This window comes from Hypanus sabinus, chromosome 21 (assembly GCF_030144855.1).
Source record: "Hypanus sabinus isolate sHypSab1 chromosome 21, sHypSab1.hap1, whole genome shotgun sequence".
Lineage (NCBI taxonomy): Eukaryota > Metazoa > Chordata > Chondrichthyes > Myliobatiformes > Dasyatidae > Hypanus > Hypanus sabinus.
The window spans coordinates 38,338,889-38,362,188 of record NC_082726.1 but is presented as its reverse complement, the minus strand read 5'-3'; the positions used below and the strand labels follow the sequence as shown (position 1 = coordinate 38,362,188).

The 23,300-nt window shown below is 44.4% G+C and overlaps 1 protein-coding gene across 2 annotated transcripts in view; it reads right to left on the bottom strand.

Moving 5' to 3' along the window:
- Positions 1-23,300, bottom strand: part of LOC132378978 (glutamine--fructose-6-phosphate aminotransferase [isomerizing] 1-like) — a 110,791-nt gene that overhangs the window by 20,217 nt on the left and 67,274 nt on the right. The window contains exons 8-13 of one of the 2 annotated variants that reach the window (XM_059946385.1): positions 18,780-18,859; positions 18,151-18,262; positions 15,985-16,148; positions 14,630-14,725; positions 13,088-13,185; positions 106-226 (exon numbers count right to left, since the gene is read on the bottom strand). In XM_059946385.1, the coding sequence (XP_059802368.1) occupies positions 106-226; positions 13,088-13,185; positions 14,630-14,725; positions 15,985-16,148; positions 18,151-18,262; positions 18,780-18,859 (671 nt within the window). The remainder of the gene's footprint in view (positions 1-105; positions 227-13,087; positions 13,186-14,629; positions 14,726-15,984; positions 16,149-18,150; positions 18,263-18,779; positions 18,860-23,300) is intronic. The other variant, XM_059946386.1, reaches the window with a different exon arrangement.

Here is a 23,300-nt window from a genome sequence, read left to right as displayed (position 1 = left end):
TTCCTCAGGGACGACCAAAATTTGGTCACTGAATGCTGACATTGTTCAGCTGTCCAGCAACTAACAGTACATTTAGAAACACATTTCACAGATGCTGTGTCATACCTGACTGGCTGAGGAAAAAGCAGACGTCGTCCCGGAAAACAGGTGTACTGCGATCCAGGAAATCGCTGGAAAGTTCCACCATAACCGGCAGCTCAGTCAGCTCCTCTAGGATCTGTCGTGTCTGAAAGAGAAATCAGGGAACAGGAAGATGTCATGTCAACTGTAAGCATGTGGGATAAACAGAAAAAGGAATTCATGTGGGATAAACAGAAAAAGGAATTGCTTCTAAAAGCAAATATCAAGAGTGGATGTGCAAAGGGGCTTGCACGCCAATATCAAGCAATTAGAAAGGCAAATGTCATGTTGGCAACAAAGAAAACTATTGCCATAATTCACAGAGTTACAGCAAGATCATTCCCAGAACAGTGTCTGCAACTTTCATCCTGGGATATACTTGCCCAAGGGAGTACGAATCACACAGGATTTAGTACAGCCACTGCCCCATAGGTCAATGTCTGTGTGGAGTCTGCATGCGCCCCCTGTGATTTCCCCTGCAGATACTTTGCTTTCCACCCACATCCCAACAATCAGCGGGCTGCTTGGGGTTAATCTGCATTAAGTGTCGGCAGTGTACGGACGAGTGGCAGGTGATGGAATGTGTGGAGAAGAAATGAAAAAAGGATTCATGCTTTATTCTCTGTGCTGACATGGCGGCTTCTGTGCTGTATCACTGACTTGATAACAATTTCTCATACAAGTCCCATGGAAGCGCCTTTTTGTTAACACAATACTATTTCAAAAATTGCAACAAACATGTTTGACTGCTGAAAATGTATTTGTATTGCAGTTTTCATGTAAATTTGTTTAGCTCAGATTTCTATTTTTGGCTGAACTATTGAACCATGTGGGACATCGCATCCAGTACAATTTACAGCCTTTTCTTTCCGTCCTGCAAAGTGGCACGTTCTGGACAAACGATCAAGAATAGGAACCATGTCCCCTTGCCACACAACCTCAAGATGGCACCTACCACATCTCAGCTAATTCAACATCAGCTGGGTGTTCCAATCAGGTGCCTTCATAACTCATCTGAAACTGCCCCACAGAGTGAAGCATACAACACAGATTGAATTGTCAGGAAAATACTGAGAGAGCTACATTGTCAGAAGTGCCTTCGTAAGTGACAATAAACCCAAGCCCCTTCCCCCCCCCCTCCTTGGATGAAGTAGCCAAGCTCTCCCAAATATCATCACTAAAACTGTTTGCCTCATTAATTTTTTGTAGGACTTAAGCAATGAACAACATTTTGCTACACTACGGCAGTCACTACACTTCAAAAAGTTCCTAAAAACTTTAGGATATCCTAGGGTTGTAAAAGGCTCTACACAAATGCACATTATTAAATCGTTTTTATACAATGCGCTGGTGTTTTAACTGCTTTGAGATACAAAATATTGTTTATTATTTACATTTAATTTTTTTTCTCTGGTAAATTAAATTGTCCACAGAAACATGTTACATGGCGTGTGGATCTCCACACCGTTCTCCTTCTTGCTCAGATTCAGTAGAGAAAAGGAAGAAATGTAGGATGTGTTCATCGAGCAACTGGCAAATTCACTTCTTGAGAGCTGGGCATCACTGCTACAGCGGCTATTGTTACTACAGTGAAGTGACGCCCAGATGAAGTACTGGTGACATTTCTGGATAAGGGTACAAGACAACCTGCTTGGTTTCAATTTCGTAAATTTTTTGGTTTGAATAAATTTATTTTATCAAGTCCTATAATATCTAATTATTTTTTTCGGCCTTCATCTATGGATCAAGCTTTTCTTTTATGGAAAACAAAAGGTATAACATGTTTTCGTGATCTTTTTCTGGATGATAACATTATGTCCTTTGAACAGCTATCTAATAAATATAATTTACCTAAAACCTATTTTTTTAGATATTTGCAAGTTAGAAATTTTTTGTATAATGAGTTACAGTCTTTTTCGAAAGAATGTCCATTGGACATTACAGAAAGAATTTTAGCCCTTAGTCCTTATCAAAAGGGTTTAGTAGCCATCATTTATAAGATGCTCATGAATTTACAGTCAGATGTATCAGAAAAAATTAAGAAAGAATGGCAAGAAGAGTTGCATTGTCCTATATCGACTGAGCAATGGTAAAAAATTTTATCATTGGTAGATTCGTCCTCTATTTGTGCTAAACATGCCCTAATACAATTTAAGGTTGTACATAGAGCTCATATGTCTAAGGATAAACTGGCTCGATTTTATTCTCATCTTAATTCAACCTGCGATAGATGTCATTCTGATGTTGCTTCATTGACTCATATGTTCTGGTCTTGTCCTTGTTTACAAAATTATTGGAAAGATATTTTCAGTATTATTTCAAGAGTTTTAAATATCAATTTCCAACCGCATCCTTTTACTGCAATTTTCGGTTTACCAATGACAGATAATAACCGTTTATCTGCTTCATCTCAATGAATGATTGCATTTGTTATATTAATGGCTAGAAGATCTATTTTGTTGAATTGGAAAGAAATTAATCCTCCAACCGTATTTCAGTGGTTTTCTCAAACTATCTCTTGTTTGAGTTTAATAAAAATTAGAAGTGTGGTTTTTGATCCTTCAGTTAAATTTGAAGAAACTTGGAGACCATTTATTCAACATTTTCATATGAGTTGAATTGTCTTTTCCTAAACCTTACTTATATTATCCTTAATTATTTGGATGGAGGTTCGGAGTTATTGGCACTACTGTATATGTACTTAACATTATTCAATGGCCCATGTTGGTTAGTGTTTTTTTTTTGTTTTTTTTTCTCTTTTTTTGGGGGTCTTCCTTTTTTTTTCTTTTTGCTTCTTTGTTCATTAATGTTCTGAGTTTGGGAGGTTATATATTTTTATTATTATATATCTGAATGTCTATTTAAATTATTAATTATGTACTCTCAAACACCTTGTATTCATGTTTCATTTATGTTTGTTTAAAATTAATAAGAAGATTTAAAAAGAAAGAAAAGACAACCTGGAGGGAAGCCGCAGATGGTTGCTCTCCCATGAGCCTGCTGCCAAGAGCAACCTGGGCAAGTAATACAGCACATTTTGTGGACAGTACACACCGTGATCAGTACCTGTCGGCAGTGGAGGGAACAAATATGTAGGGTTGCTTTGTCCTGGGTGGCTTCCCAGAAGCAGAAATCACTTGCAGTTTAGAAAGGAGGACAGAACACCAAAATCATCTGGCACCTTCAACCCTCTGGTTATTGAATCACGCCCATCTCCACTGACCACTGTCTACATTCTAACAGAAGGGACACTGGTGGAAGACAGCGGAAGAAGTGGATGTGGGTTCGATTTCAACATTGAAGAGAAATTTGGATAGGTACATGGATGGGAGGGATATGGACAACTATGGTCCAGGTGCAGGTCAATGGGACTAGGTGGGTTAACAGTTCAGCATGGACAAGATGGACAGAAGGGCTTATTTCTGCACTGTAGTACTCTTATGATTCATAAAGATTGGTAGGCCCTACCACATTTAACTTTGTGAGAAAGCATCTGGAACAAAGCAGCCCATCCACCAACAAACACCCTTCCCCACCCCACCATCCCATCCACTAACACCCGCCCCATCCCACCATCCCATCCACCAACACCCGTCCTCACTCCACCATCCCATCCACGAACACCCATCCCAATCCCTATGCCATCATCCCATCCACCAACACCCATCCCCCAACACCCATCCCCACCCCACCATCCCAGTCACCAACACCCGTCCCCATTCCACCATCACATCCACCAACACCCATCCCCACCCCCACCATTCCATCCACCAACACACTTCCCCACCCGCATCCACCAACACCCGGCCTCACCCCCACCAACCCATCCACCAACAACCTTCCCCACCCCACCATCCCATCCACCAACACCCGTCCCCATTCCACCATCACATCCACCAACACCCATCCCCACCCCCACCATCCCATCCACCAACACACTTCCCCACCCCCATCCACCAACACCCGGCCTCACCCCCACCAACCCATCCACCATCCCATCCACCAACACCCGTCCCCACACCCAGCACCCCATCCACCAACACTCGTCCCCACCCCACCACCCCACTCCCCAACACCCTTCCCCACCCCACCACCCCATCCCCCAACACCCATCCCCATCCCACCAACACCCACCCCCACCATCCCATCCACCAACACCCGTCCCCACACCCACCACCCCATCCACCAACACTCGTCCCCACCCCACCACCCCACTCCCCAACACCCTTCCCCACCCCACCACCCCACCCCCCAACACCCATCCCCATCCCATCCACCAACACCCTTCCCCACCCCCACCACCCCATCCACCAACACCCATCCCCACTCCACCAACACCCACCCCCACCATCCCATCCACCAACACCCGTCCCCACTCCACCATCCCATCCACCAACACCTTTCCCCACCCCACCAACCCATCCACCAACACCCGTCCTCACCCCCACCAACCCATCCACCAACACCCGTCCTCACCCCCACCAACCCATCCACCAACACCCATTCTCACCCCCACCATCCCATCCACCAACACCCTTCCCCACCCTACCATCCCATCCACCAACACCCTTCCCCACCCCACCATCCCATCCACCAACACCCGTCCTCACCCCCACCCCCACCACCCCATCCAACACCCTTCCCCACCCCCATCCACCAACACCCTTCCTGACCCCACCATCCCATCCACCAATACCCTTCCCCACTCCACCATCTCATCAACCAACACCCGTCCCCACACCCACCACCCCATCCACCAACACTCGTCCCCACCCCACCACCCCACTCCCCAACACCCTTCCCCACCCCACCACCCCATCCCCCAACACCCATCCCCATCCCACCATCCCATCCACCAACACCCTTCCCCACCCCCACCACCCCATCCACCAACACCCATCCTCACCCCCACCATCCCATCCACCAACACCCATCCTCACCCCCACCACCCCATCCACCAACACCCTTCTCCACCCCACCATCACATCCACCAACACCCGTCCTCACCCCCACCACCCCATCCCCACCCCACCATCCCATCCCCCAACACCCTTCCCCACCCCACCATCCCATCCACCAACACCCGTCCCCACCCCACCATCCCATCCACCAACACCCGTCCCCACACCCAGCACCCCATCCACCAACACTCGTCCCCACCCCACCACCCCACTCCCCAACACCCTTCCCCACCCCACCACCCCATCCCCCAACACCCATCCCCATCCCACCAACACCCACCCCCACCATCCCATCCACCAACACCCGTCCCCACACCCACCACCCCATCCACCAACACTCGTCCCCACCCCACCACCCCACTCCCCAACACCCTTCCCCACCCCACCACCCCATCCCCCAACACCCATCCCCATCCCACCAACACCCACCCCCACCATCCCATCCACCAACACCCGTCCCCACACCCACCACCCCATCCACCAACACTCGTCCCCACCCCACCACCCCACTCCCCAACACCCTTCCCCACCCCACCACCCCACCCCCCAACACCCATCCCCATCCCATCCACCAACACCCTTCCCCACCCCCACCACCCCATCCACCAACACCCATCCCCACTCCACCAACACCCACCCCCACCATCCCATCCACCAACACCCGTCCCCACTCCACCATCCCATCCACCAACACCTTTCCCCACCCCACCAACCCATCCACCAACACCCGTCCTCACCCCCACCAACCCATCCACCAACACCCGTCCTCACCCCCACCAACCCATCCACCAACACCCATTCTCACCCCCACCATCCCATCCACCAACACCCTTCCCCACCCTACCATCCCATCCACCAACACCCTTCCCCACCCCACCATCCCATCCACCAACACCCGTCCTCACCCCCACCCCCACCACCCCATCCAACACCCTTCCCCACCCCCATCCACCAACACCCTTCCTGACCCCACCATCCCATCCACCAATACCCTTCCCCACTCCACCATCTCATCAACCAACACCCGTCCCCACACCCACCACCCCATCCACCAACACTCGTCCCCACCCCACCACCCCACTCCCCAACACCCTTCCCCACCCCACCACCCCATCCCCCAACACCCATCCCCATCCCACCATCCCATCCACCAACACCCTTCCCCACCCCCACCACCCCATCCACCAACACCCATCCCCACTCCACCAACACCCACCCCCACCATCCCATCCACCAACACCCATCCTCACCCCCACCATCCCATCCACCAACACCCATCCTCACCCCCACCACCCCATCCACCAACACCCTTCTCCACCCCACCATCACATCCACCAACACCCGTCCTCACCACCACCCCATCCCCACCCCACCATCCCATCCCCCAACACCCTTCCCCACCCCACCATCCCATCCACCAACACCCGTCCCCACCCCACCATCCCATCCACCAACACCCTTCCCCACCCCACCATCCCATCCCCCAACACCCTTCCCCACCCCACCATCCCATCCACCAACACCCGTCCCCACCCCACCATCCCATCCCCCAACACCCTTCCCCACCCCACCATCCCATCCCCCAACACCCTTCCCCACCCCACCATCCCATCCACCAACACCCTTCCCCACCCCACCATCCCATCCACCAACACCCTTCCCTAACCCACCCATTCCAGTTGTTTTACCCTGTTTTAGTACTTACTTATAAACTGCAATTTTTATTTTATCCTGAACAAAGACAACCATCCTGATGTTGCAGAATGCACTCAGTCAGGTGGAGAGTATCCGTGAAGAGAGAAACAGAGTTAACTTTTCAGGTCATTGACCCTTCTTCAGTTGATTGATCTGAAACGTTAGCTCCATTTCTGTATCCACAGCTGCTGCTGAACTTGTCGAGTATTCATAGCGAGCGGTTTTTGTGTCAGGATTGCAACATCTGTACTTTTCCCCCCCTTCAGCAACTCTAAACTCATAAGGGGCACAGATCGGTTGAATTCACACAGTCTTTTTCCTCAGGAAAGGCATATAAAACAGTAGCAGACATAATTTAATGTGAGAGGGGAAGATTTCTTTCTTGCAGTGTGTGTGTCTATGTGGATTGAGCTGCAGAGTATGTGGTTGAGGCAGGTACAATAGTAACATTTAAGAGACACTTGTACGGGTACATAGACAGACCAAACGCTGACAAACAGGACTGGCTTACGCGGGGCATCTTGGTCAGCATGGGCAAGTTGGGCTGAATAGCCTTTTTCAAAGTTCAAAGTAAAATGATCGAAGTACATTTATGATGCCACATACTGGTTTGAAATTTTTATGTGGGAATTCATAGTAGAATAAATAAATACAACAGAATCAATGAAAAATTGCGCATGAAGTCTGACAAACAACCAATGTGAAAAAGACAAACTGTACAACTACAAAAAAAAAATCATAATAAATAAATAATACCGAGAACATGAGTTGAAAAGACCTGGAAAGTTGTGGAATCAGTTCAGTATTGAGGTGAGTGAAGTTATCCACACTATTTCAGGAGCTTGATGGTGTAAGGGTAATAACTTCCTGAACCTGGTGGTGTGCGATCTATGGCTCCGGTATCTCCTTCGCAATGGCAGCAGCAAGAAGAGAGTAAGGCCTGGATTGCATTACTCATTGACTCTGCTTTGGGCCTAATAAGTCCTTGGGGACGGATCATGGATTTGTTTCGGACTGTCTGGGAAACTGGCAGAATGTCTCTTGGGAAAGCAAGCTGCACGGGGACCCTCAAAGAAACACTAGAGAAGGAAACTGGATCTGTGCCAACAATTGCTAGTTCTTCCCAAAATTCACCACAGTTTTAGCCAAGTCAAGCCACCTCCTCATTCACTGAGTGGTTTCACATGTTCCAAGAAAGCTTCCAAATGCAGACAGGAGCTGATTACATCAGGGAGCACGACTAAAGAGCAAATGGCCAACTTCGTTTCTGCTGTGCAACTTGTGGTGTAAATAAGCAACCAAAAGGCCAACATCAGGAGTACAGTTGCACAATTATCACACAGCAAGCTCTGCTCCGCTTGGGGCAATACTGGGTGTCTGGGGAGGTGCTGGTCTGTGGGGGGAGCACGAATGGTGCAGGGCTTGACAGCGCTACAATTTACATATGAATTCAATTTCTGGAGAGATAATTGCCTCATTAGAATCAAACAGGATTAATGAGGTGTGCAGCCTGTCAATATGCGGCACAGTTCTGCGTTAAACACCTCCCCGCCCAGCCTTTTTCAGTCAGGAGACAATTTGTCACCATTAGACAACAGGGGATGCCAGCTGTGTGAGACAGGCTCCAGATAGAGAACTGCAATAAATTACTGCTAACACATCACTTCAGTCAGCACCGTGCAAGCCCCAAGAATACCAAACACTCGTCCTCCTCTCCCTTCTCTAGTATTCCGAGTCCCAACACCATCCCCCTTTGCCATCCTCAGAAATCTACAGAAACCTGCCCACCCCAACTCATTTCCTTCTCCTCCTACCAACCATCACCTTTAATCAAGCCTGACGCAATCCCTTTACCACCCATCAACTCAAAAACCCCCACCCATTTGCCCAAACCCCATCTAATCCTTTCTCAGCTCACTCTCCCAACCCTTTCACCATCCACTCTGGCTAGATGAGGGCGTATCTGTGGAATTCATTGCCACAGACAGCTCTGAAGGCCAAGCCTTTAGGTAATTTAAAGTGAAGGTTGACAAGGGCATCAAATGTTATGGGGAGAATGGGGTTGGGAGGGAAAAGAAATCAGTCTTGATCAAATGGGAGAGCAGACTCAATGGGCTGAAGGGCCCGATTCTGCTCTTATCTTCACTTGCTCACCCAGTTACTACTCTGCTCAACCCGAGGTTAGGGTTTCTAACCTTAAGTCTGGTATTGATGGCTGATCTCCTGCACACACTTTCAGGAAATCATTCAGGTTTGAAAATACTTTGTGCCTGCAAATAATATGACTGGACATGTTCATTTATGAATTATAAAAGGATGGTTGGAGAAGGACAGCAAGACTAGAAGTTGATGAATTATCCAGTCAGGCATGGAGGAATCTCCTTCTCAGTTAGCACAGGAGGGGTGGGATTTAGCATTGTTAGCCAATAACAGAGGAGAGCTGGGCCTTGTAAAAAAAAGCCTTCAAGAACAGGTCTAGCAACACTGTCCAGATTTATAACCTTGGCCTCTGCTGACATTACTCAGTCAAAGGTCAGTGTGATGGTCGAAGGGACTCTGACTTGCAATTTGTCACAATACGTTCTGATAGGCTCCTAGTGGGATCCCTGGGTCGTTGAGTATGTGGCTCATCCCTCCTTAGTAAACTGCAGGTATACACCTCCTGTGGGAAGCAGCAGGTTTCATACAGTCATAGAACTGTACAGCACAGAAGCGTATTATGTTCTTACCCTTCTACACCTTGTGTATGCGAGTACCTGCTCAAGTGTCTTATAAACATTGCAATAATCTCTGCCTCCATTTCCTCCTCTGACAGCTCATTCCAAATATTCACCACACTCTGTGCGAAAAAAAATTTACCTCTCAGATCTTGCCTCTTTCTTTAAACTAATGCCCTTTAGTTTTAGATACCACTGTCTGAGGGAAATGACTTTGACTATCTACATCTTTCATAATTTGGTAAATTTCCATAAGGTCACCTCTCAACTTCCTGCGTTCCAGGTAGTACAAACCCTGCCTATATAATCTCTCCACTCCAGGCAAATCTCTTCTGAACTCGCTCTGCTGCTACCACATCCTTCCTGTAGTGTGACAACCAGGAGCAGTCTAACCAACAACTTGTGCGACTGCAATGAGGTCCCAAATCGTATGCCCAGTGCCTTGCCCCATGAAGGCTTTATCACTACTCTATCCACCTGTAACACCAAGACTATAACTCCCTGAATGTGAATACAGCCCTTCAAAAAATGTTTTTGATGACTTTTTTTGGTTTGGTCCAGGCAGTTCATCAATGCATTAAATTTCTCAAAATGGATTGATATTTTTTCCATGTTCAATGGTTATATTGATGAAGTGTTCTCGCTCTCTCTCTCTCTCTCTCTCTCTCTCTCACACACACACACAAAGCAAACGTATCATGACAGAAATAAAAACAGAAAATGGTCGAATACTCAGTAGGTCAGGCCATATCTGTAGAGAGAGAAACAAAATTACTGTTTCAAATTGGAGGAGCAAGGACAGTTGTCAAAGGATGCAGTGGGTCATAGATCAGTTGGAAGTTTGGGAGTGGAAGGGCAGATGTTATTTATTCCAGACAAGTGTGAGGTTTTGCACTTTGAGGGTCAACAGTAAGATGGGTGTGTACAATGAATGTTAAGCACCGAGGAACATTGGAGTGCAAGACCATAGCCATCTAAAAGTGGCAACGCAAATGGATAAGAAGGTGAAGGAGGTGTACAATGTGCTTACATTCATCGGTCAAGGCATTGAGAATAAAAGTTGGGAAGTCATGTAGAACTCTGGTTAGGCCACATTTGGAGTATTGTATCAGTTCCAGTCATCAAATTGAATAAAGAATATAGAGATTTTGGATTGGGTGCAGAAGCAGTATTACGAGTGCATTAACTGAAAGGAGAGGCCAGACAAACTTGGGTTGCTTTCTCTGAGCATTCTCTGAGTGGTGACCTGACAGGACTTTATAAAATTAAGAGAGGCAGTGAAAGAGTAGGTAGTCAGTGTATTTTTTCCGATGTGGAAATGGCAAATGCTAGAGGGCACTGGTTGAAAAGGGGAGGGGGAATATTTTAGGAGATTTGTGACCCAAGTTTTCTGCTTTTGGTTCCTGGAAGACACTGCCAAGGGTGACGGTACAAACAGATATGATTGCAATATTTAAGAGACATGGAGAGAGATATCAGAACAGGCAGGGAACAGAGGGATACAGACTATGAATACGCGGATGGGACTAGTTAAGATTGGCTTCATGATTGTTGCCCACAAGATAGGCCAAAGGACCAGCTTGTGTGGTATTTTTTGTGCTTTATGTAAAGGGGAGTTCCTTAGCAAATACTTTACCAGTGAAAGGGACCATAACGGTCATGTGCACAGTGTAAAATAGGCTGATATGCCTGAACATTACCATTGAATGAGTCTTGGAGCACAAGTCGATAGGATATGCTGGAACTTTAGAAAAACATTAGGATAGACAAATCCCTGGGGCAAGATGGCATATATCACAGGTTACTACAGGAAGTGAAGGAAGAAATTGTTGCAACTTTGGCGAAGATATTTGAATCCTCACTGGCCACAACAATGGTATCAGATGATTGGAGAATGGCAAATGTTTTTCTTTCGTTCACGAAAGAGAATGGGGATACCCACAGGAATTATAGACCAGTGAGCCTTACTTAGTGGTGGGCAAATTGTTGGAGAAGATTCTCAAAGGCAGGATTGACGATAGTTGAAGAATCATAGCCTGGTTAGGGATCATCTGTATGGCTTTTATGAGGTACAGGTCATGCCTCATGAGCCTGACTGAATTCTTTGAGGAAGTGACAAAGGACATTGATAAAGTGCAGTGGATGTGGAGTATATGGATTTTAGTAAGGTGCTTGATCAGATTCCCCATGATAGGCTCATTCAGAAAGTCAGGAGGTATGAGTTCCTGGGATAATTGATTGTGTGGATGCAGAATTGAATTACATATAGAAGACGGAGGGTGGTAGTAGATGGAGCATATTCTGCCTGGAGATCAGTGACCAGTTGTGTTCCACAGGGATCTGTTCTTGGACCACTGTTCTTTATGATTTTTTTATAAATGACCTAGATGAGGAAGTGGAAGGGTCGGCTAGCGAGTTTGCAGATCTTGGGAAGGTTGATGGAATTGTGGATAGTGTGGAGGATTGTTGTAGGTTGCAATGGGACATTGACAGGATGCAGAGTTGAGCTGAGAAGCAGCAGATGGAATTTGACCCAGCAAAGTGTGTAGTAATTCAATTTGGAAGGTCAAATTTGAGGGCAGAATATAGGGTGATGGCAGGATTCTTAGCAGTGTGGAGGAACAGAGGGATCTTGGGGGTTCCACAAATTTGCTGCACAAGTTGATAGAGCTGTTAAGACAAATGCTGTATTGTGTGTTCGATTCTGGTTGCCTCATTATAGGAAGGATGTGTTAGAGAGTGCAGCTGAGATACACCAGGATGCTGCCTTCACTAGGGCCATGTCTTACAAAAATAAATTAAGCGAGCTAGGCTTTTCTCTTTGGAGCAAACGAGGTGGAGGATGAGAGGCGAGTTTACAGAGGTGTACAGGATGATTAAGAGGCATAGATTGACTGGATAGCCAGAAACTTATTTCCAGGGCAGAAATGGCTAAGACAAGAGGAGCATATCTTTAAGCTGATTGGAGGAAAGTATTGGGAGGATGACAGAGTTAAGTTCTTTACACAGAAAATGGTAGGTACATGGAATGCCCTGCCAAGGGTGGCAGATACATTAGGACATTTATTAAACTCTTAGAAAGGTACATGGATGATAGAAAAATGGAGGGCCTTGCAGGAAAGAATGATTGGATTGTTGATAGGCCTAAGGGCCTGTATTGTGCTATATTATTCTATGTTCTAAACTGATGATCTCTCATCTCTCAAGAGTCCAAGTAAACCATGTATTGTTAGGAAAGGAAAAACAAGGAGATATATCTCATATTTGAATGTCAGCCTTGTGAAATGTTAACACTGATTCCCTCTCCACAGATGCTGCCTGACCTGCAGAGTACTTGAGAATTTACTGCTTTTATTTGCTTCACACTTCAACCAGCACACCGAGCAAGAAGGTTACACTCCTGGGAAATGGGCGGTCTGTTGTGGCTCCAAAGCAACATCCACAAAATACACACAAGACATGCACAGATCAAACAGAAAATACGCTGTCCTGAAAATAATGTTATGTCTTCGTGGGATGGTCACAGTAAAACTTGAATCAGATCTTTTGATATTTGCTCTAAGTTTAAGATGTTAGACAATAATGAAAACATACCGCCAGTCCAGAATGATAACTCGTTCCACAGGCAATTATTAGCAAACGTCTGCATCTTCTGATTTCTTTAATCGAATCCTTTAATCCACCAAGGATCACTAAATAAAAACAGACAAAAAGTTTACAATAATAAAGCTGAGCCAAACATCACAGCTGATCAGTTTGCCTGAGGCTACACAAAGACAGCTAAGTTTACCAGGGCCTGTATATTGGTGACAGCTGACACAGATTGGGAGACCACTTTGCCAAGCACCTATGGGTGTTAGTGCCGAGTCTAGCAGAAAAAGTGGCATCTCCCTGTAGCCACCCATTTCAATTCTACTTCCCATTCCAGCATGTTAGTCCACGGCCTCCTTTGCTGCCGCGATGAAGCCACACTCAGGTTGGAGGAGCAACGCCTTATATTCCGTCTGATTAGCCTCCAACCTGATGGCATAAACGTTGATTTCTCTAACTTCCAGTAATTGCACCCTCCCAATCACCATTCCACATTCCTGTTTCCCTCTCTCACCTCATCTTCTCACCAGCCCATCACCTCCCTCTGCGGCTCCTCCCCCTCTCCTGGTTTCACCTATCACCCGCCACCTTGTACTTCTTCCTCCCCTCTCCCCACCTTTTTACTCTGACTTCTCCCCTTCCTTTCCAGTCCTGGGTCTCAGCCTGAAATGTTGACTGTTTACTCTTTTCCTCCAGCATTTTGTGTGTGTTGTTCTGGATTTCCAGCATCGACAGATTTCATCACATTTGTGTTATCAGGGAACTGGATTGTTTCCGATCATCTTCAGGAAGAAAGTAATCTAATACCAGCCTACACTTCACTAAGACATCCTTACAAGACGAGTCTTGATCAGCATGGAAGAGCTGGGCCCAAGAGCCTGTTTCTGTACTAATACACTACAAATCTAGATCACAGCAAATGAGAATTAACTGGTGTATCACAAAAATAATGGAACTTCCTCAGACTTCACACCCAGAAATACCTGTTACCTGGGAACTAAAGATCATATTGCTACCAGTTAAACAGAATTGTAAACTGATTTGGTCTCCAGTATAACCCTGAATACAAATAACATTGTTAGTCTGGGAGTTGGGTTGAACTGTCCAACCAATAGCCCAGCAGCAATGGGACGAAGTGTGGTACATGCCTTCCCCCCACCCCCACTGGAAGGTTGCCTGATTGGTGCAGTGGCTTGCTGACATAGCCAGCTTCAACAAGGTGCTTCCAATTAATTCCTTCATCGCTCATTTGGGAGATGGAATCAACCCACCCCCCCCCAGCTCAAATCTAGTTTGAAGGCCTTTGACAAGCAGTAATCTGTTAACTATCAAACTATCATAAGGATATTCTGGGGACACGTCTCAGAAGGTGCCCCACCTCACAAGAGCCCTCTTTAGTTCAACTGACCCTACCTATCCATGCAGATCCCCTCTTCACATCCCCAACAATTCCCAGGAATTTCCAGGCTTTATCGAGGCAATAAATGGCAGCATTTCCAAGGAGTTGGATATTGAAAAGGCGAGTTTATAGAACAGAGTTAATACCGGTGTTGTGTTCAAAATTGACTCGTCCTCTCATTGTGTTCACCACTGATTCTGGCTGCTCGAAGATTTCTTTCTGCATAAAGGAACTGTAGCTTCCTGTGAAAAGGTCAGGAAGAATAATAACATGAACATCACTTCATACAAGAAAGATCAGATGTTTCTGTCAAGAGGATAACAAAGTCCTAAAGCTATGCTTGTAATAGTTCATCAAACATTCACAAAGGTTCATGTTAGCTAATAGCTAATCAGTACCTAACATGAATTTTTGCTGTAAGATAGTTTTAACATTATTGTTCATTACTCCTCATCCATTTTAAGGTACATTTACAAGTTCAGCTTCAGGGCAAGGCAACCTACAGCTGATTGTGGTAGGGAACTAAAACTCATCAAATCTCACAATACAGTAAAATTCTGATCATTCGGCATCCAGTTGTTCAGAAATTCTGATAATCTGGCTTTTGGTGCATTCATTCATCCAGAACACAAGTCAGAGATCCAGTGTACAGCCATAGATGGGGGTGTGGACAGTGATCCAGAGCTGGACTCAAGGTTTCAAACACTGGAAGATAACTACCGACCGGTAGGGTGGCACAAAAAATGGCAGATGCAGCTGAGTCCAGAGGAATGTGAGGTGATGTATTTTGTGGAGGTAAGCAAGATGAAGTGATGATAGTTGGATGCCATTAACTTTGTGCCCAGAAATCTCTTAAGATTAACCAGACAGGTAGACATCCTGGTTAAGCTGGCACATAGAACAACTGCCAGTATCAGCTGATGCAGGGCTTGAAAGAGTAGACAGATCATGGTAAAACTGTACAAAAGACTTGTTAGGTCAGAGTTACAGGACTGTGGACATTTCTGATCAGTACATTGCAAAAAAAGATGTAAAAAAACAGAAGAATGAGGTCTAACTTAACTAGGGCAACAGAAACCGAGAACTCTGACAATGCTCAATGGGTCAGGCCGTTTCTGTGGGATGACAAATCGGGCTCATGTCTCAACTGACAAAGGGTCTCCAACCTGAAACATTGACTCTTTCCCTCAACACAGCCTGACCTGCTGAGTATTTCTGGCATTTTCTGTTTCTTTTTTAAATGTACAGCATCTGCAGCTGTCGAGGAGTTGAGGCAATATTTCTCTCACCCTCTAGAGGTGGGACTCTGAACCAAAAAGGCCAGTAGAGACCGTAACTATCACAATTAAAGACATCTGAACAAGCTCCTCGAGAGTGTTAACCAACCATATAGAGTTGGATGTCACAGTACCAACCAGCTTTACTTCTGGCTGCCATACACACAATGGGCCGAATAGATGACTTCCCCACTTTAAGATGGTGTGTACAGATGTGTCCTTACCCTTCATCATCTGTTGCAGCTCCACCTGCAGTATCTGAATACCACGCGCCGGGTGGTCGCTTGCGGTGCGCTCGACCCGGTGAATCGAGAGACAGCCATCCACCACTGCTGCCACATCATCATCCTCCAGGAAAATCGCTCGGTTCGTGTGTTCGACGATCACACTGCAAAATTAATCAAAATAATGATGTCCCGCTAGAAAAAAAGACACCACCGTCATCTAAGAAACATATAGACGAGGTCACTAAAAAATATGGAACATTTGCTCAGTAAGTCTGTGATACCACAGACTTTCCTCTCCACTTCTCACTATCACGAGCACTCCCAACTTCTAGCACTGATTCTAGCACAAGAGCATTGGTACAACCAGTCGTAAATTTCAGCCAGGGATACTCAAAAAGAAGGAAGAGAAACAACATTTTAATTATTTGCTGCTGGTCAGCTACTAGTATCTATCCAATTAGCTCAGGAATTCCAACCCCACAGTTCCTGTTGCTTTTCAGCAATGACTGCCCTGTTCCTTCCCGTTATCTCTATCCCACTCCTGCTATCTTCCCTCCCAGTATCCTGTACTCACGACGCTCCCTTCCAGTGCTCCGTATCTGAAAAACCTCCTCTCAAATGTTCATCACAATCCCAAACTCAATCCAAGTGTCCCAATCCCATCTTTACCCTACTCTCCCTTTTCTAAGATCCCTCACCATTTCTGTGATTCATCTAAAAAAAACATTCTGAAGCAATATTCTCAGGTTGACCTGTTGACATCCCTGTTACCTCACCATCCTAATGAAGGCTCTGTTAATACACATACCAATTACCGGTAGATATCCATCCAAATCATTAACTGACCCCAATTTAGCTGCCTTTCCTAAAAACCATTTGTTGATCCCATGTTAGAATCAGTCTTAGATGTCAGACAGGAATACTCAGAACATCCCTGTCTGAAAGCTAAAAGGAAGACAATCTAGTTTCAAGATATATTTCAAGTTCTGCCGACATATACTGTAAATAAAGCCGATCTCCAGTTGGAAATACCAGAGCCTCTGAACTAGCTAACCATTCATCAACTACAAAGGAACCCAAGCTTTCAGTCCAATATTAGACAGAAGCCTCATAAATGCAAATATCTTTAACCGAACAGCAGCTGAACTCTGATGTTACTCATATGTTGTCTTTGTAACATTAGCAGGCCAATATTTACTTTAGCAGATTACAGTACATATGAAAGGCTGAGATATTCCTACCCTAGTAAATGGAATGAGAAATGATGGACAAAGTTATACTAAAAGTCATCCAATTCCATAACAGTTTGGTGACAAACCCGAAGACTTTCTGAATTAATGAACATTATTAATCAATTAGTACTCACATGATTAATAAGATGTTACACAGTAGCATATAAAACTACAATAAACCCTGTGAGTTTAAAGTTCAAAGTACATTTATCATCAAAGTATGTTAACATTATACAACCTTGAAATTCGTCTCCTTATAGACAGCCACAAAACAAAGAAACCTAAAATAACCCATTTTAAAAAGATCATCAAACACCTACCGTGCAGAGAGAGAGAGAGAGAGAGAGACACACACACATAGAGAAAAACAAACTGTGCAAACAATGGAAGTAAGCAAATAGCAATTAGAACAAAATTGAGTCCGTAGACACGAAGCCTGAAGGAGTCAGAGCAAGGCACAGCCTCAACCCAGCACTGAGCTGAGTGCAGGAAATGTGGGGAACAGGACACCAGAGAGCCAGATGGTAAATCAACTGAATAACTAGATGTCAGATTATCTAACTTCTACTGTATTCAATTTCCAGCTGCCACAAATCACTCACTCTGCACTTCCCCACAAATGTAAATTAATAAAATACCCAGTGATTTCTTTCCTTTGTTGACTTCTAGTGGAACTACAGTTTTACAAGTTTGCCATCTTAAAGGAGTCAGAAAGGACAAGCCTCGCTAACTACATTACTCTGGTGACGAAAAATGGGATATGTGAGCAATGCTCAAAGAGTTGACAAATGTTTAAAGTTCAAATGGAAATCTGCAAGAATGAACTGGAACATTTCACCTACAAGAAAATACATGTTACCTCTGATTTTACAGACCTCACTCCCATACAATGGACACAAGATAATTAGCATAATAAAATGTAACTATTCACCTGGCGTCTGATGCAAAGTAGTACTCCACTGACTTTTCTTCCCCAACAGGGTACAAAGAGGTAGAGGCATCGATGCGAGGCAGTGGACAGCTCATCTTTAATTCTTTACCTGCTAAAAGCATTCAAAAATCTCATAACTCATGAGATATCAGCATGTATCATCCCCACCAGCCCCTTGCCAATGGAAGCTCAGAACCAAAGGACAAACACAGATTGATGAGCACTGGATTGAAGTACAGCAAGAAGTCTTTATTTAGACCCAATAAAAACAAGATGGGGAGATCCTACAGTAGTCCTATTTAGCCGTCACCTAACAGCCTCTGTGACCATTTTATTCATGTTCTGAGTTCCATTTGTGTCTCAGATCACCATTAAAAACGCATTCACTGGAATGCATTTGGTTGATATTCCCAGTATAAACTATTTTACTTTGCCCGTCCAAACCAAGTTGGTGAGACAGTTCATGATAAAATTACATCCCTGGCCCCCAAGGATCTAATAGGTTTGAGCACAGTATATTACATGAAGCCTTGTAGTATTACGATGCGAAATACAGTCTTTATAGATAATTCGTGTCTCATTTCACACAATGTATGAATTCCTTTACCCTTAGATCCAGTTTTACTTACATGTACGATACAGAACTGGAATGTGATCTGTCGAAAGTTTATGGTTACTTCTCACACCGATCATCAGAGGACTGCCCCGTCTAAATATTTAAAAAAAAATCAGCACTATGTATTTAATCAGTATTTAAAAACACTTTAAAGATGTTGATAGGAAAGTATACTTCATAAACCTGGGAAATGACACTGCTCCACTGCAAAGGAAGGATTATGACCAGTTCTCTCCCCTACAATGCAGGGACATGGAAAATACAATTCCTACATAGAAAGGAGAGAGCTGGCCAAATAATTTGTTTTTGTGAGATGCTCAAAGATAAATGTGGACTACGACATTGGACAAACTCCCAAGTCTTCTTAGGATTATGACACCTTCCTCTAGGGTTAGCAACTAGAGGGTAGAGTTGGAGGTGGAGGAGAATTTTCTGGATATCACAAAACCATCAACCTTTATTCAAAGTCTGCAGGAAAATTTGAAGCTGCAATGTTCTTCTACAAATCCAATATATTCCGATATGGTGAAAGTGCTTTGATTTCTATTCTCTTACTCAGAAACATAACTTGGACACAATTCAAAGGTACAAAAGTGCATTTTATTATCAAAGTACGTACGCAGAATACAATCTGAGATTTGTCTTCTCCAGGTAGCCATGAAATGCAGGAAAACCATGAAATCCATTGAAAGAAATGACATCAATGTCTTCCCCCGCATGAAAAAGAAACAAAACATGCAAAACCCAAACTCTCAACTCCTCCCTCACACAAAAACTAACAGATCACCCACCTGGACATGGCAGCTAAAACATCAAATCCTTAAACCCAAGCCCCTCCCATGCAAAAAAACAGCGACTCAAAAATTAAATATTCAACATTAAATAAACTGCACAATATTTCAGGTAGAGTCTCATACAGTTATAACTCTCCTGTTCTCAAAAGGCCCTCAGTCTTTTGATGGGCAATTTTGATCAGCCAGGAGTAAGGGCATTTAAGGCAACACACACAAAATACTGGAGGAATGTGGCAAATCAGGCAACATCTATGGAGGGGAATAAACAGTTGATATTTCAGGCAGAGAAGAGTATTGAGTAGAAATATCGATTGTTTATTCCCCTCCATAGATGCTGCCTAACTTACTATGTTCGTCCAGCACTTTTTGTGTGTATTGCTTAAGATTTTCATCATTTGCAGAATCTCTTGATCCTATAAAGGGCATCTAAGGGGTTGGAATGGGATGAGATAGGGGAGTTAATGCTGGGTTGTTGAGTTCTTTGGAAGACTCAGTCTCTCAGTGCAGGAACGTCAGGAACTGGAAAGCCAACAATCTGGGAGTAGAATGCAGGGAATTCCAGTGTTGGTGCTGGATGGTCCGAGTGCAGGGAATTTGATATCTGCCTGGTCGGGATTGGCAGAATTGTCTCAAGTTCTATAGTTTTCATATGCCTTTGGGTACGATCATGGCAGATCACAAAATTCAAACAAGTATTATATGGCATCTCTAGTGAAAGAACTTATTTGTGTCTACTTGAGAAAGACCAAAAACAAATAACATGAATATAAGACTTGCGGGTCACTCAATTCCACATCCAATTATCTCCGTAAGACCAAAAGACACTGGGGCAGAACTAGGCCATTTATTCTATTACAGCTGCTCCATCATTCGATCATGGCTGATTTATTTTGTCTCAACCCCTTTCTCCCCGTAACCTTTGATGCCCTTACTAATCAAGAACCTATCGACCTCTGCTTTAAATATGGATTTGTCTTCCACAGCCATCAGTGGCAATGAATTCCAAAAGTTCACCACCCTCAAGCGAAAGAAATTCACCTTATTCTCTGTTCCAAAGGGGCGTCCTATTCTGAGGCTGCACCCTCTGGTCCTAGAACCTTCCAGTGTTGCAAACATCCTTTCCACATCCACTCTATCTAGGTCATCCACTATTCGGTAGGTTTCAGTGAGATCGCCCAAATGAGATTCCAAGATTGATCTGCAAGTCAATGTTTGTGTTTACCTTTGGCCATTTTATGGAGGGTTGGCAGAGTCTACTTTGGATGGGAACAAAGAGCCAAGATTCCAGATCCAGATGTCAAGAGGGAGAAGACAGTTGAATGGGGTTGATAGGGATAATACATAGGCCATGATAGAATGGCGTAGCACTCGATTGTTAGTGGCCTAATTCTGCTCTTATGATTCTACTCATCCTCTTGTACGTTTGGCATAATTACATCAATTCTAGCTGGCTAAGCTTCTGGCAATGCAGTTACTGAGCACACTGTTGAAGAAGAGCTCATGAGCAGTTGTTTCTGATAACAATTCCTAACAATGTGGTGCTGTCAGAGAGTGGACCCTTTCAGCAATAAAGAGGAGACAGAGAAATATGGCTGTCAGTCATGGCAGTCATACCTACTTCTTTACAAAAGTTGCAGGCTTAAGCCGCAGTTAAAGACTTGAGCACCAGACGATGCTCCAGTGTCAGTAGTGTGTGTTTTGGATAAGACATTAAAATGTTCAGTATCCACTTGGATTTGCACAACGTTCTGTGGTACTATTTTGAAAATAAACAGGAGAATTGCTCCAGTTCTGTGTCAAAATATCCCCCAATCAATACATTAAAGAAGATTATCGGGTCATTAATCCACTATTTATGGGATCTTACTCTTTACAATAAGTGACTGCACTGTTATGATCCACTTCACTACAGATTCCTTTGAAATTCATACTCTTCAGCTGGCCCATTCTCTTCCTAACTTGCTGTGAACCATATGTGACTCCTGTCACAAAGCAAAACTGGACCAGAGCAGAATGAATTAGAGACGGAACTAGGTGGTGACAGAGTATAGATTCAAAAGATGGGGTTGATTCTGGAGGTTTCGCTTGGAGGGCAACAGAACCCTGGATGAGGCGGGGTAAGTCGTGACAGGAAGTCGAGAAGGAAGAGGTAATTTCTAAGATGAAAAGAACTGGAGGACACTGCCTCCTAGTGGATTGGAGTAAGAAGTCAAAATGAAAATGCTACTGATGTGCTTCTGATGAAATGTCATTACCTGAAACTTCAGTTGTTCTTCCTCACTCTACAGATGCATCCTAACCTGCTTGGTAGTTTCTGTTTTTATCTCCACTGTCAAACTCCGACTATAAAATTAGACTAATTCCCAGGACCTCTTGTTACTTCTTTCCTTGGATTTGAGGCATCAATGTGCAGATAATTCTCCAGTTGTGCCATTTCAAGGATTATAGGACCAAGGATCAACTTTATTCACTATATACATTCACCTATATTCAGAATTTGCTGTAGTGTGTTGAAAGGGCATGTTGTAGAAAAACACAACATTCAACAAGTATAACAAACAAAGAATAAAAAAAGAGGTTAAATATAGATATGGAATAAAATATGCATAAATGCTTAAATACTAGCAAGTATTTATTATGTAAACATTATAAGAAGGTCTAAAGTATTTACAGTACAGCGCAGTGCCTGGAGTAATAGATAGAGAGAGCCGGGAATGCTAACTAGAATGGTTAATCAGATTAACTGCCTAGGGCAGGGGTCAGCAACCTTTACCACTGAAAGAGCCACTTGGACCCGTTTCCCACAGAAAAGAAAACACTGGGAGCCGCAAAACCCATTTGACATTTAAAATGAAATAACACTGCATACAACGTTTTGTTTTGCCTTCATGCTATGTATAAACAAACTATAATGTGTTGCATTTATGAAATTGATGAACTCCTGCAGAGAAAACGAAATTACATTTCTGCATGCAACAAAAACATTTTGAACTCCGAAAAAAAGACGTTGGGTTGAAGGTTACTTTTAAGTAAAATACTCAACGTCTATTTGAGTCCTTCTTGTATTTATGAAAAATGCCAAACTTAAATTTGCTGCCAGCAGCAAACCAAAAATAACGTCAGCCAGCTGTCAACCTGAAAAATAAAAGGACTATTTCACTGAACAATGAAAACATATGAATATACGTAAAATAATAGGCAATTAAAATATTTATCATACTTGTTCAGGTTGACTCACACCTGACAATGCAGTCGTATTCAGTAGGGATGGATCGATGCTTAGGGGAGTGACCGGGAAGGATAATGTGTTTTTTTCCTCTCTGAACTCACAGAAGCGTTTCCCAAACGATGTTTGCATTGCGATGACTGCAGAATGTAAATACCCCGAATTTATCATGTCGTGACCTTGTTTGAACTCTCTCAAATTGGGGAAGTGAGACAACGTGCCTTTCTGTAAATCTCTGGCAAGCAACGTCAACTTGCGCTCGAATGCCAAAACATCCTCCAACATGTGCAGGGCTGTACGTCCTTACCCCGTTGAAGAGCTGTGTTTAGCGTGTTCAGGTGCGCTGTCATGTCTACCATGAAGTGTAGCTTTTCCAGCCACTCTGGCTGTTCCAGCTCAGGAAAGTTGAGCCCTTTGCTGCCCAGGAAAGTTTTCACTTCTTCCAGGCACCTCCCCTCTGGACAGCCAGCGATAAAAACACGTTGTAGCGGTGTGCTACACGCAGTCAGTAAAC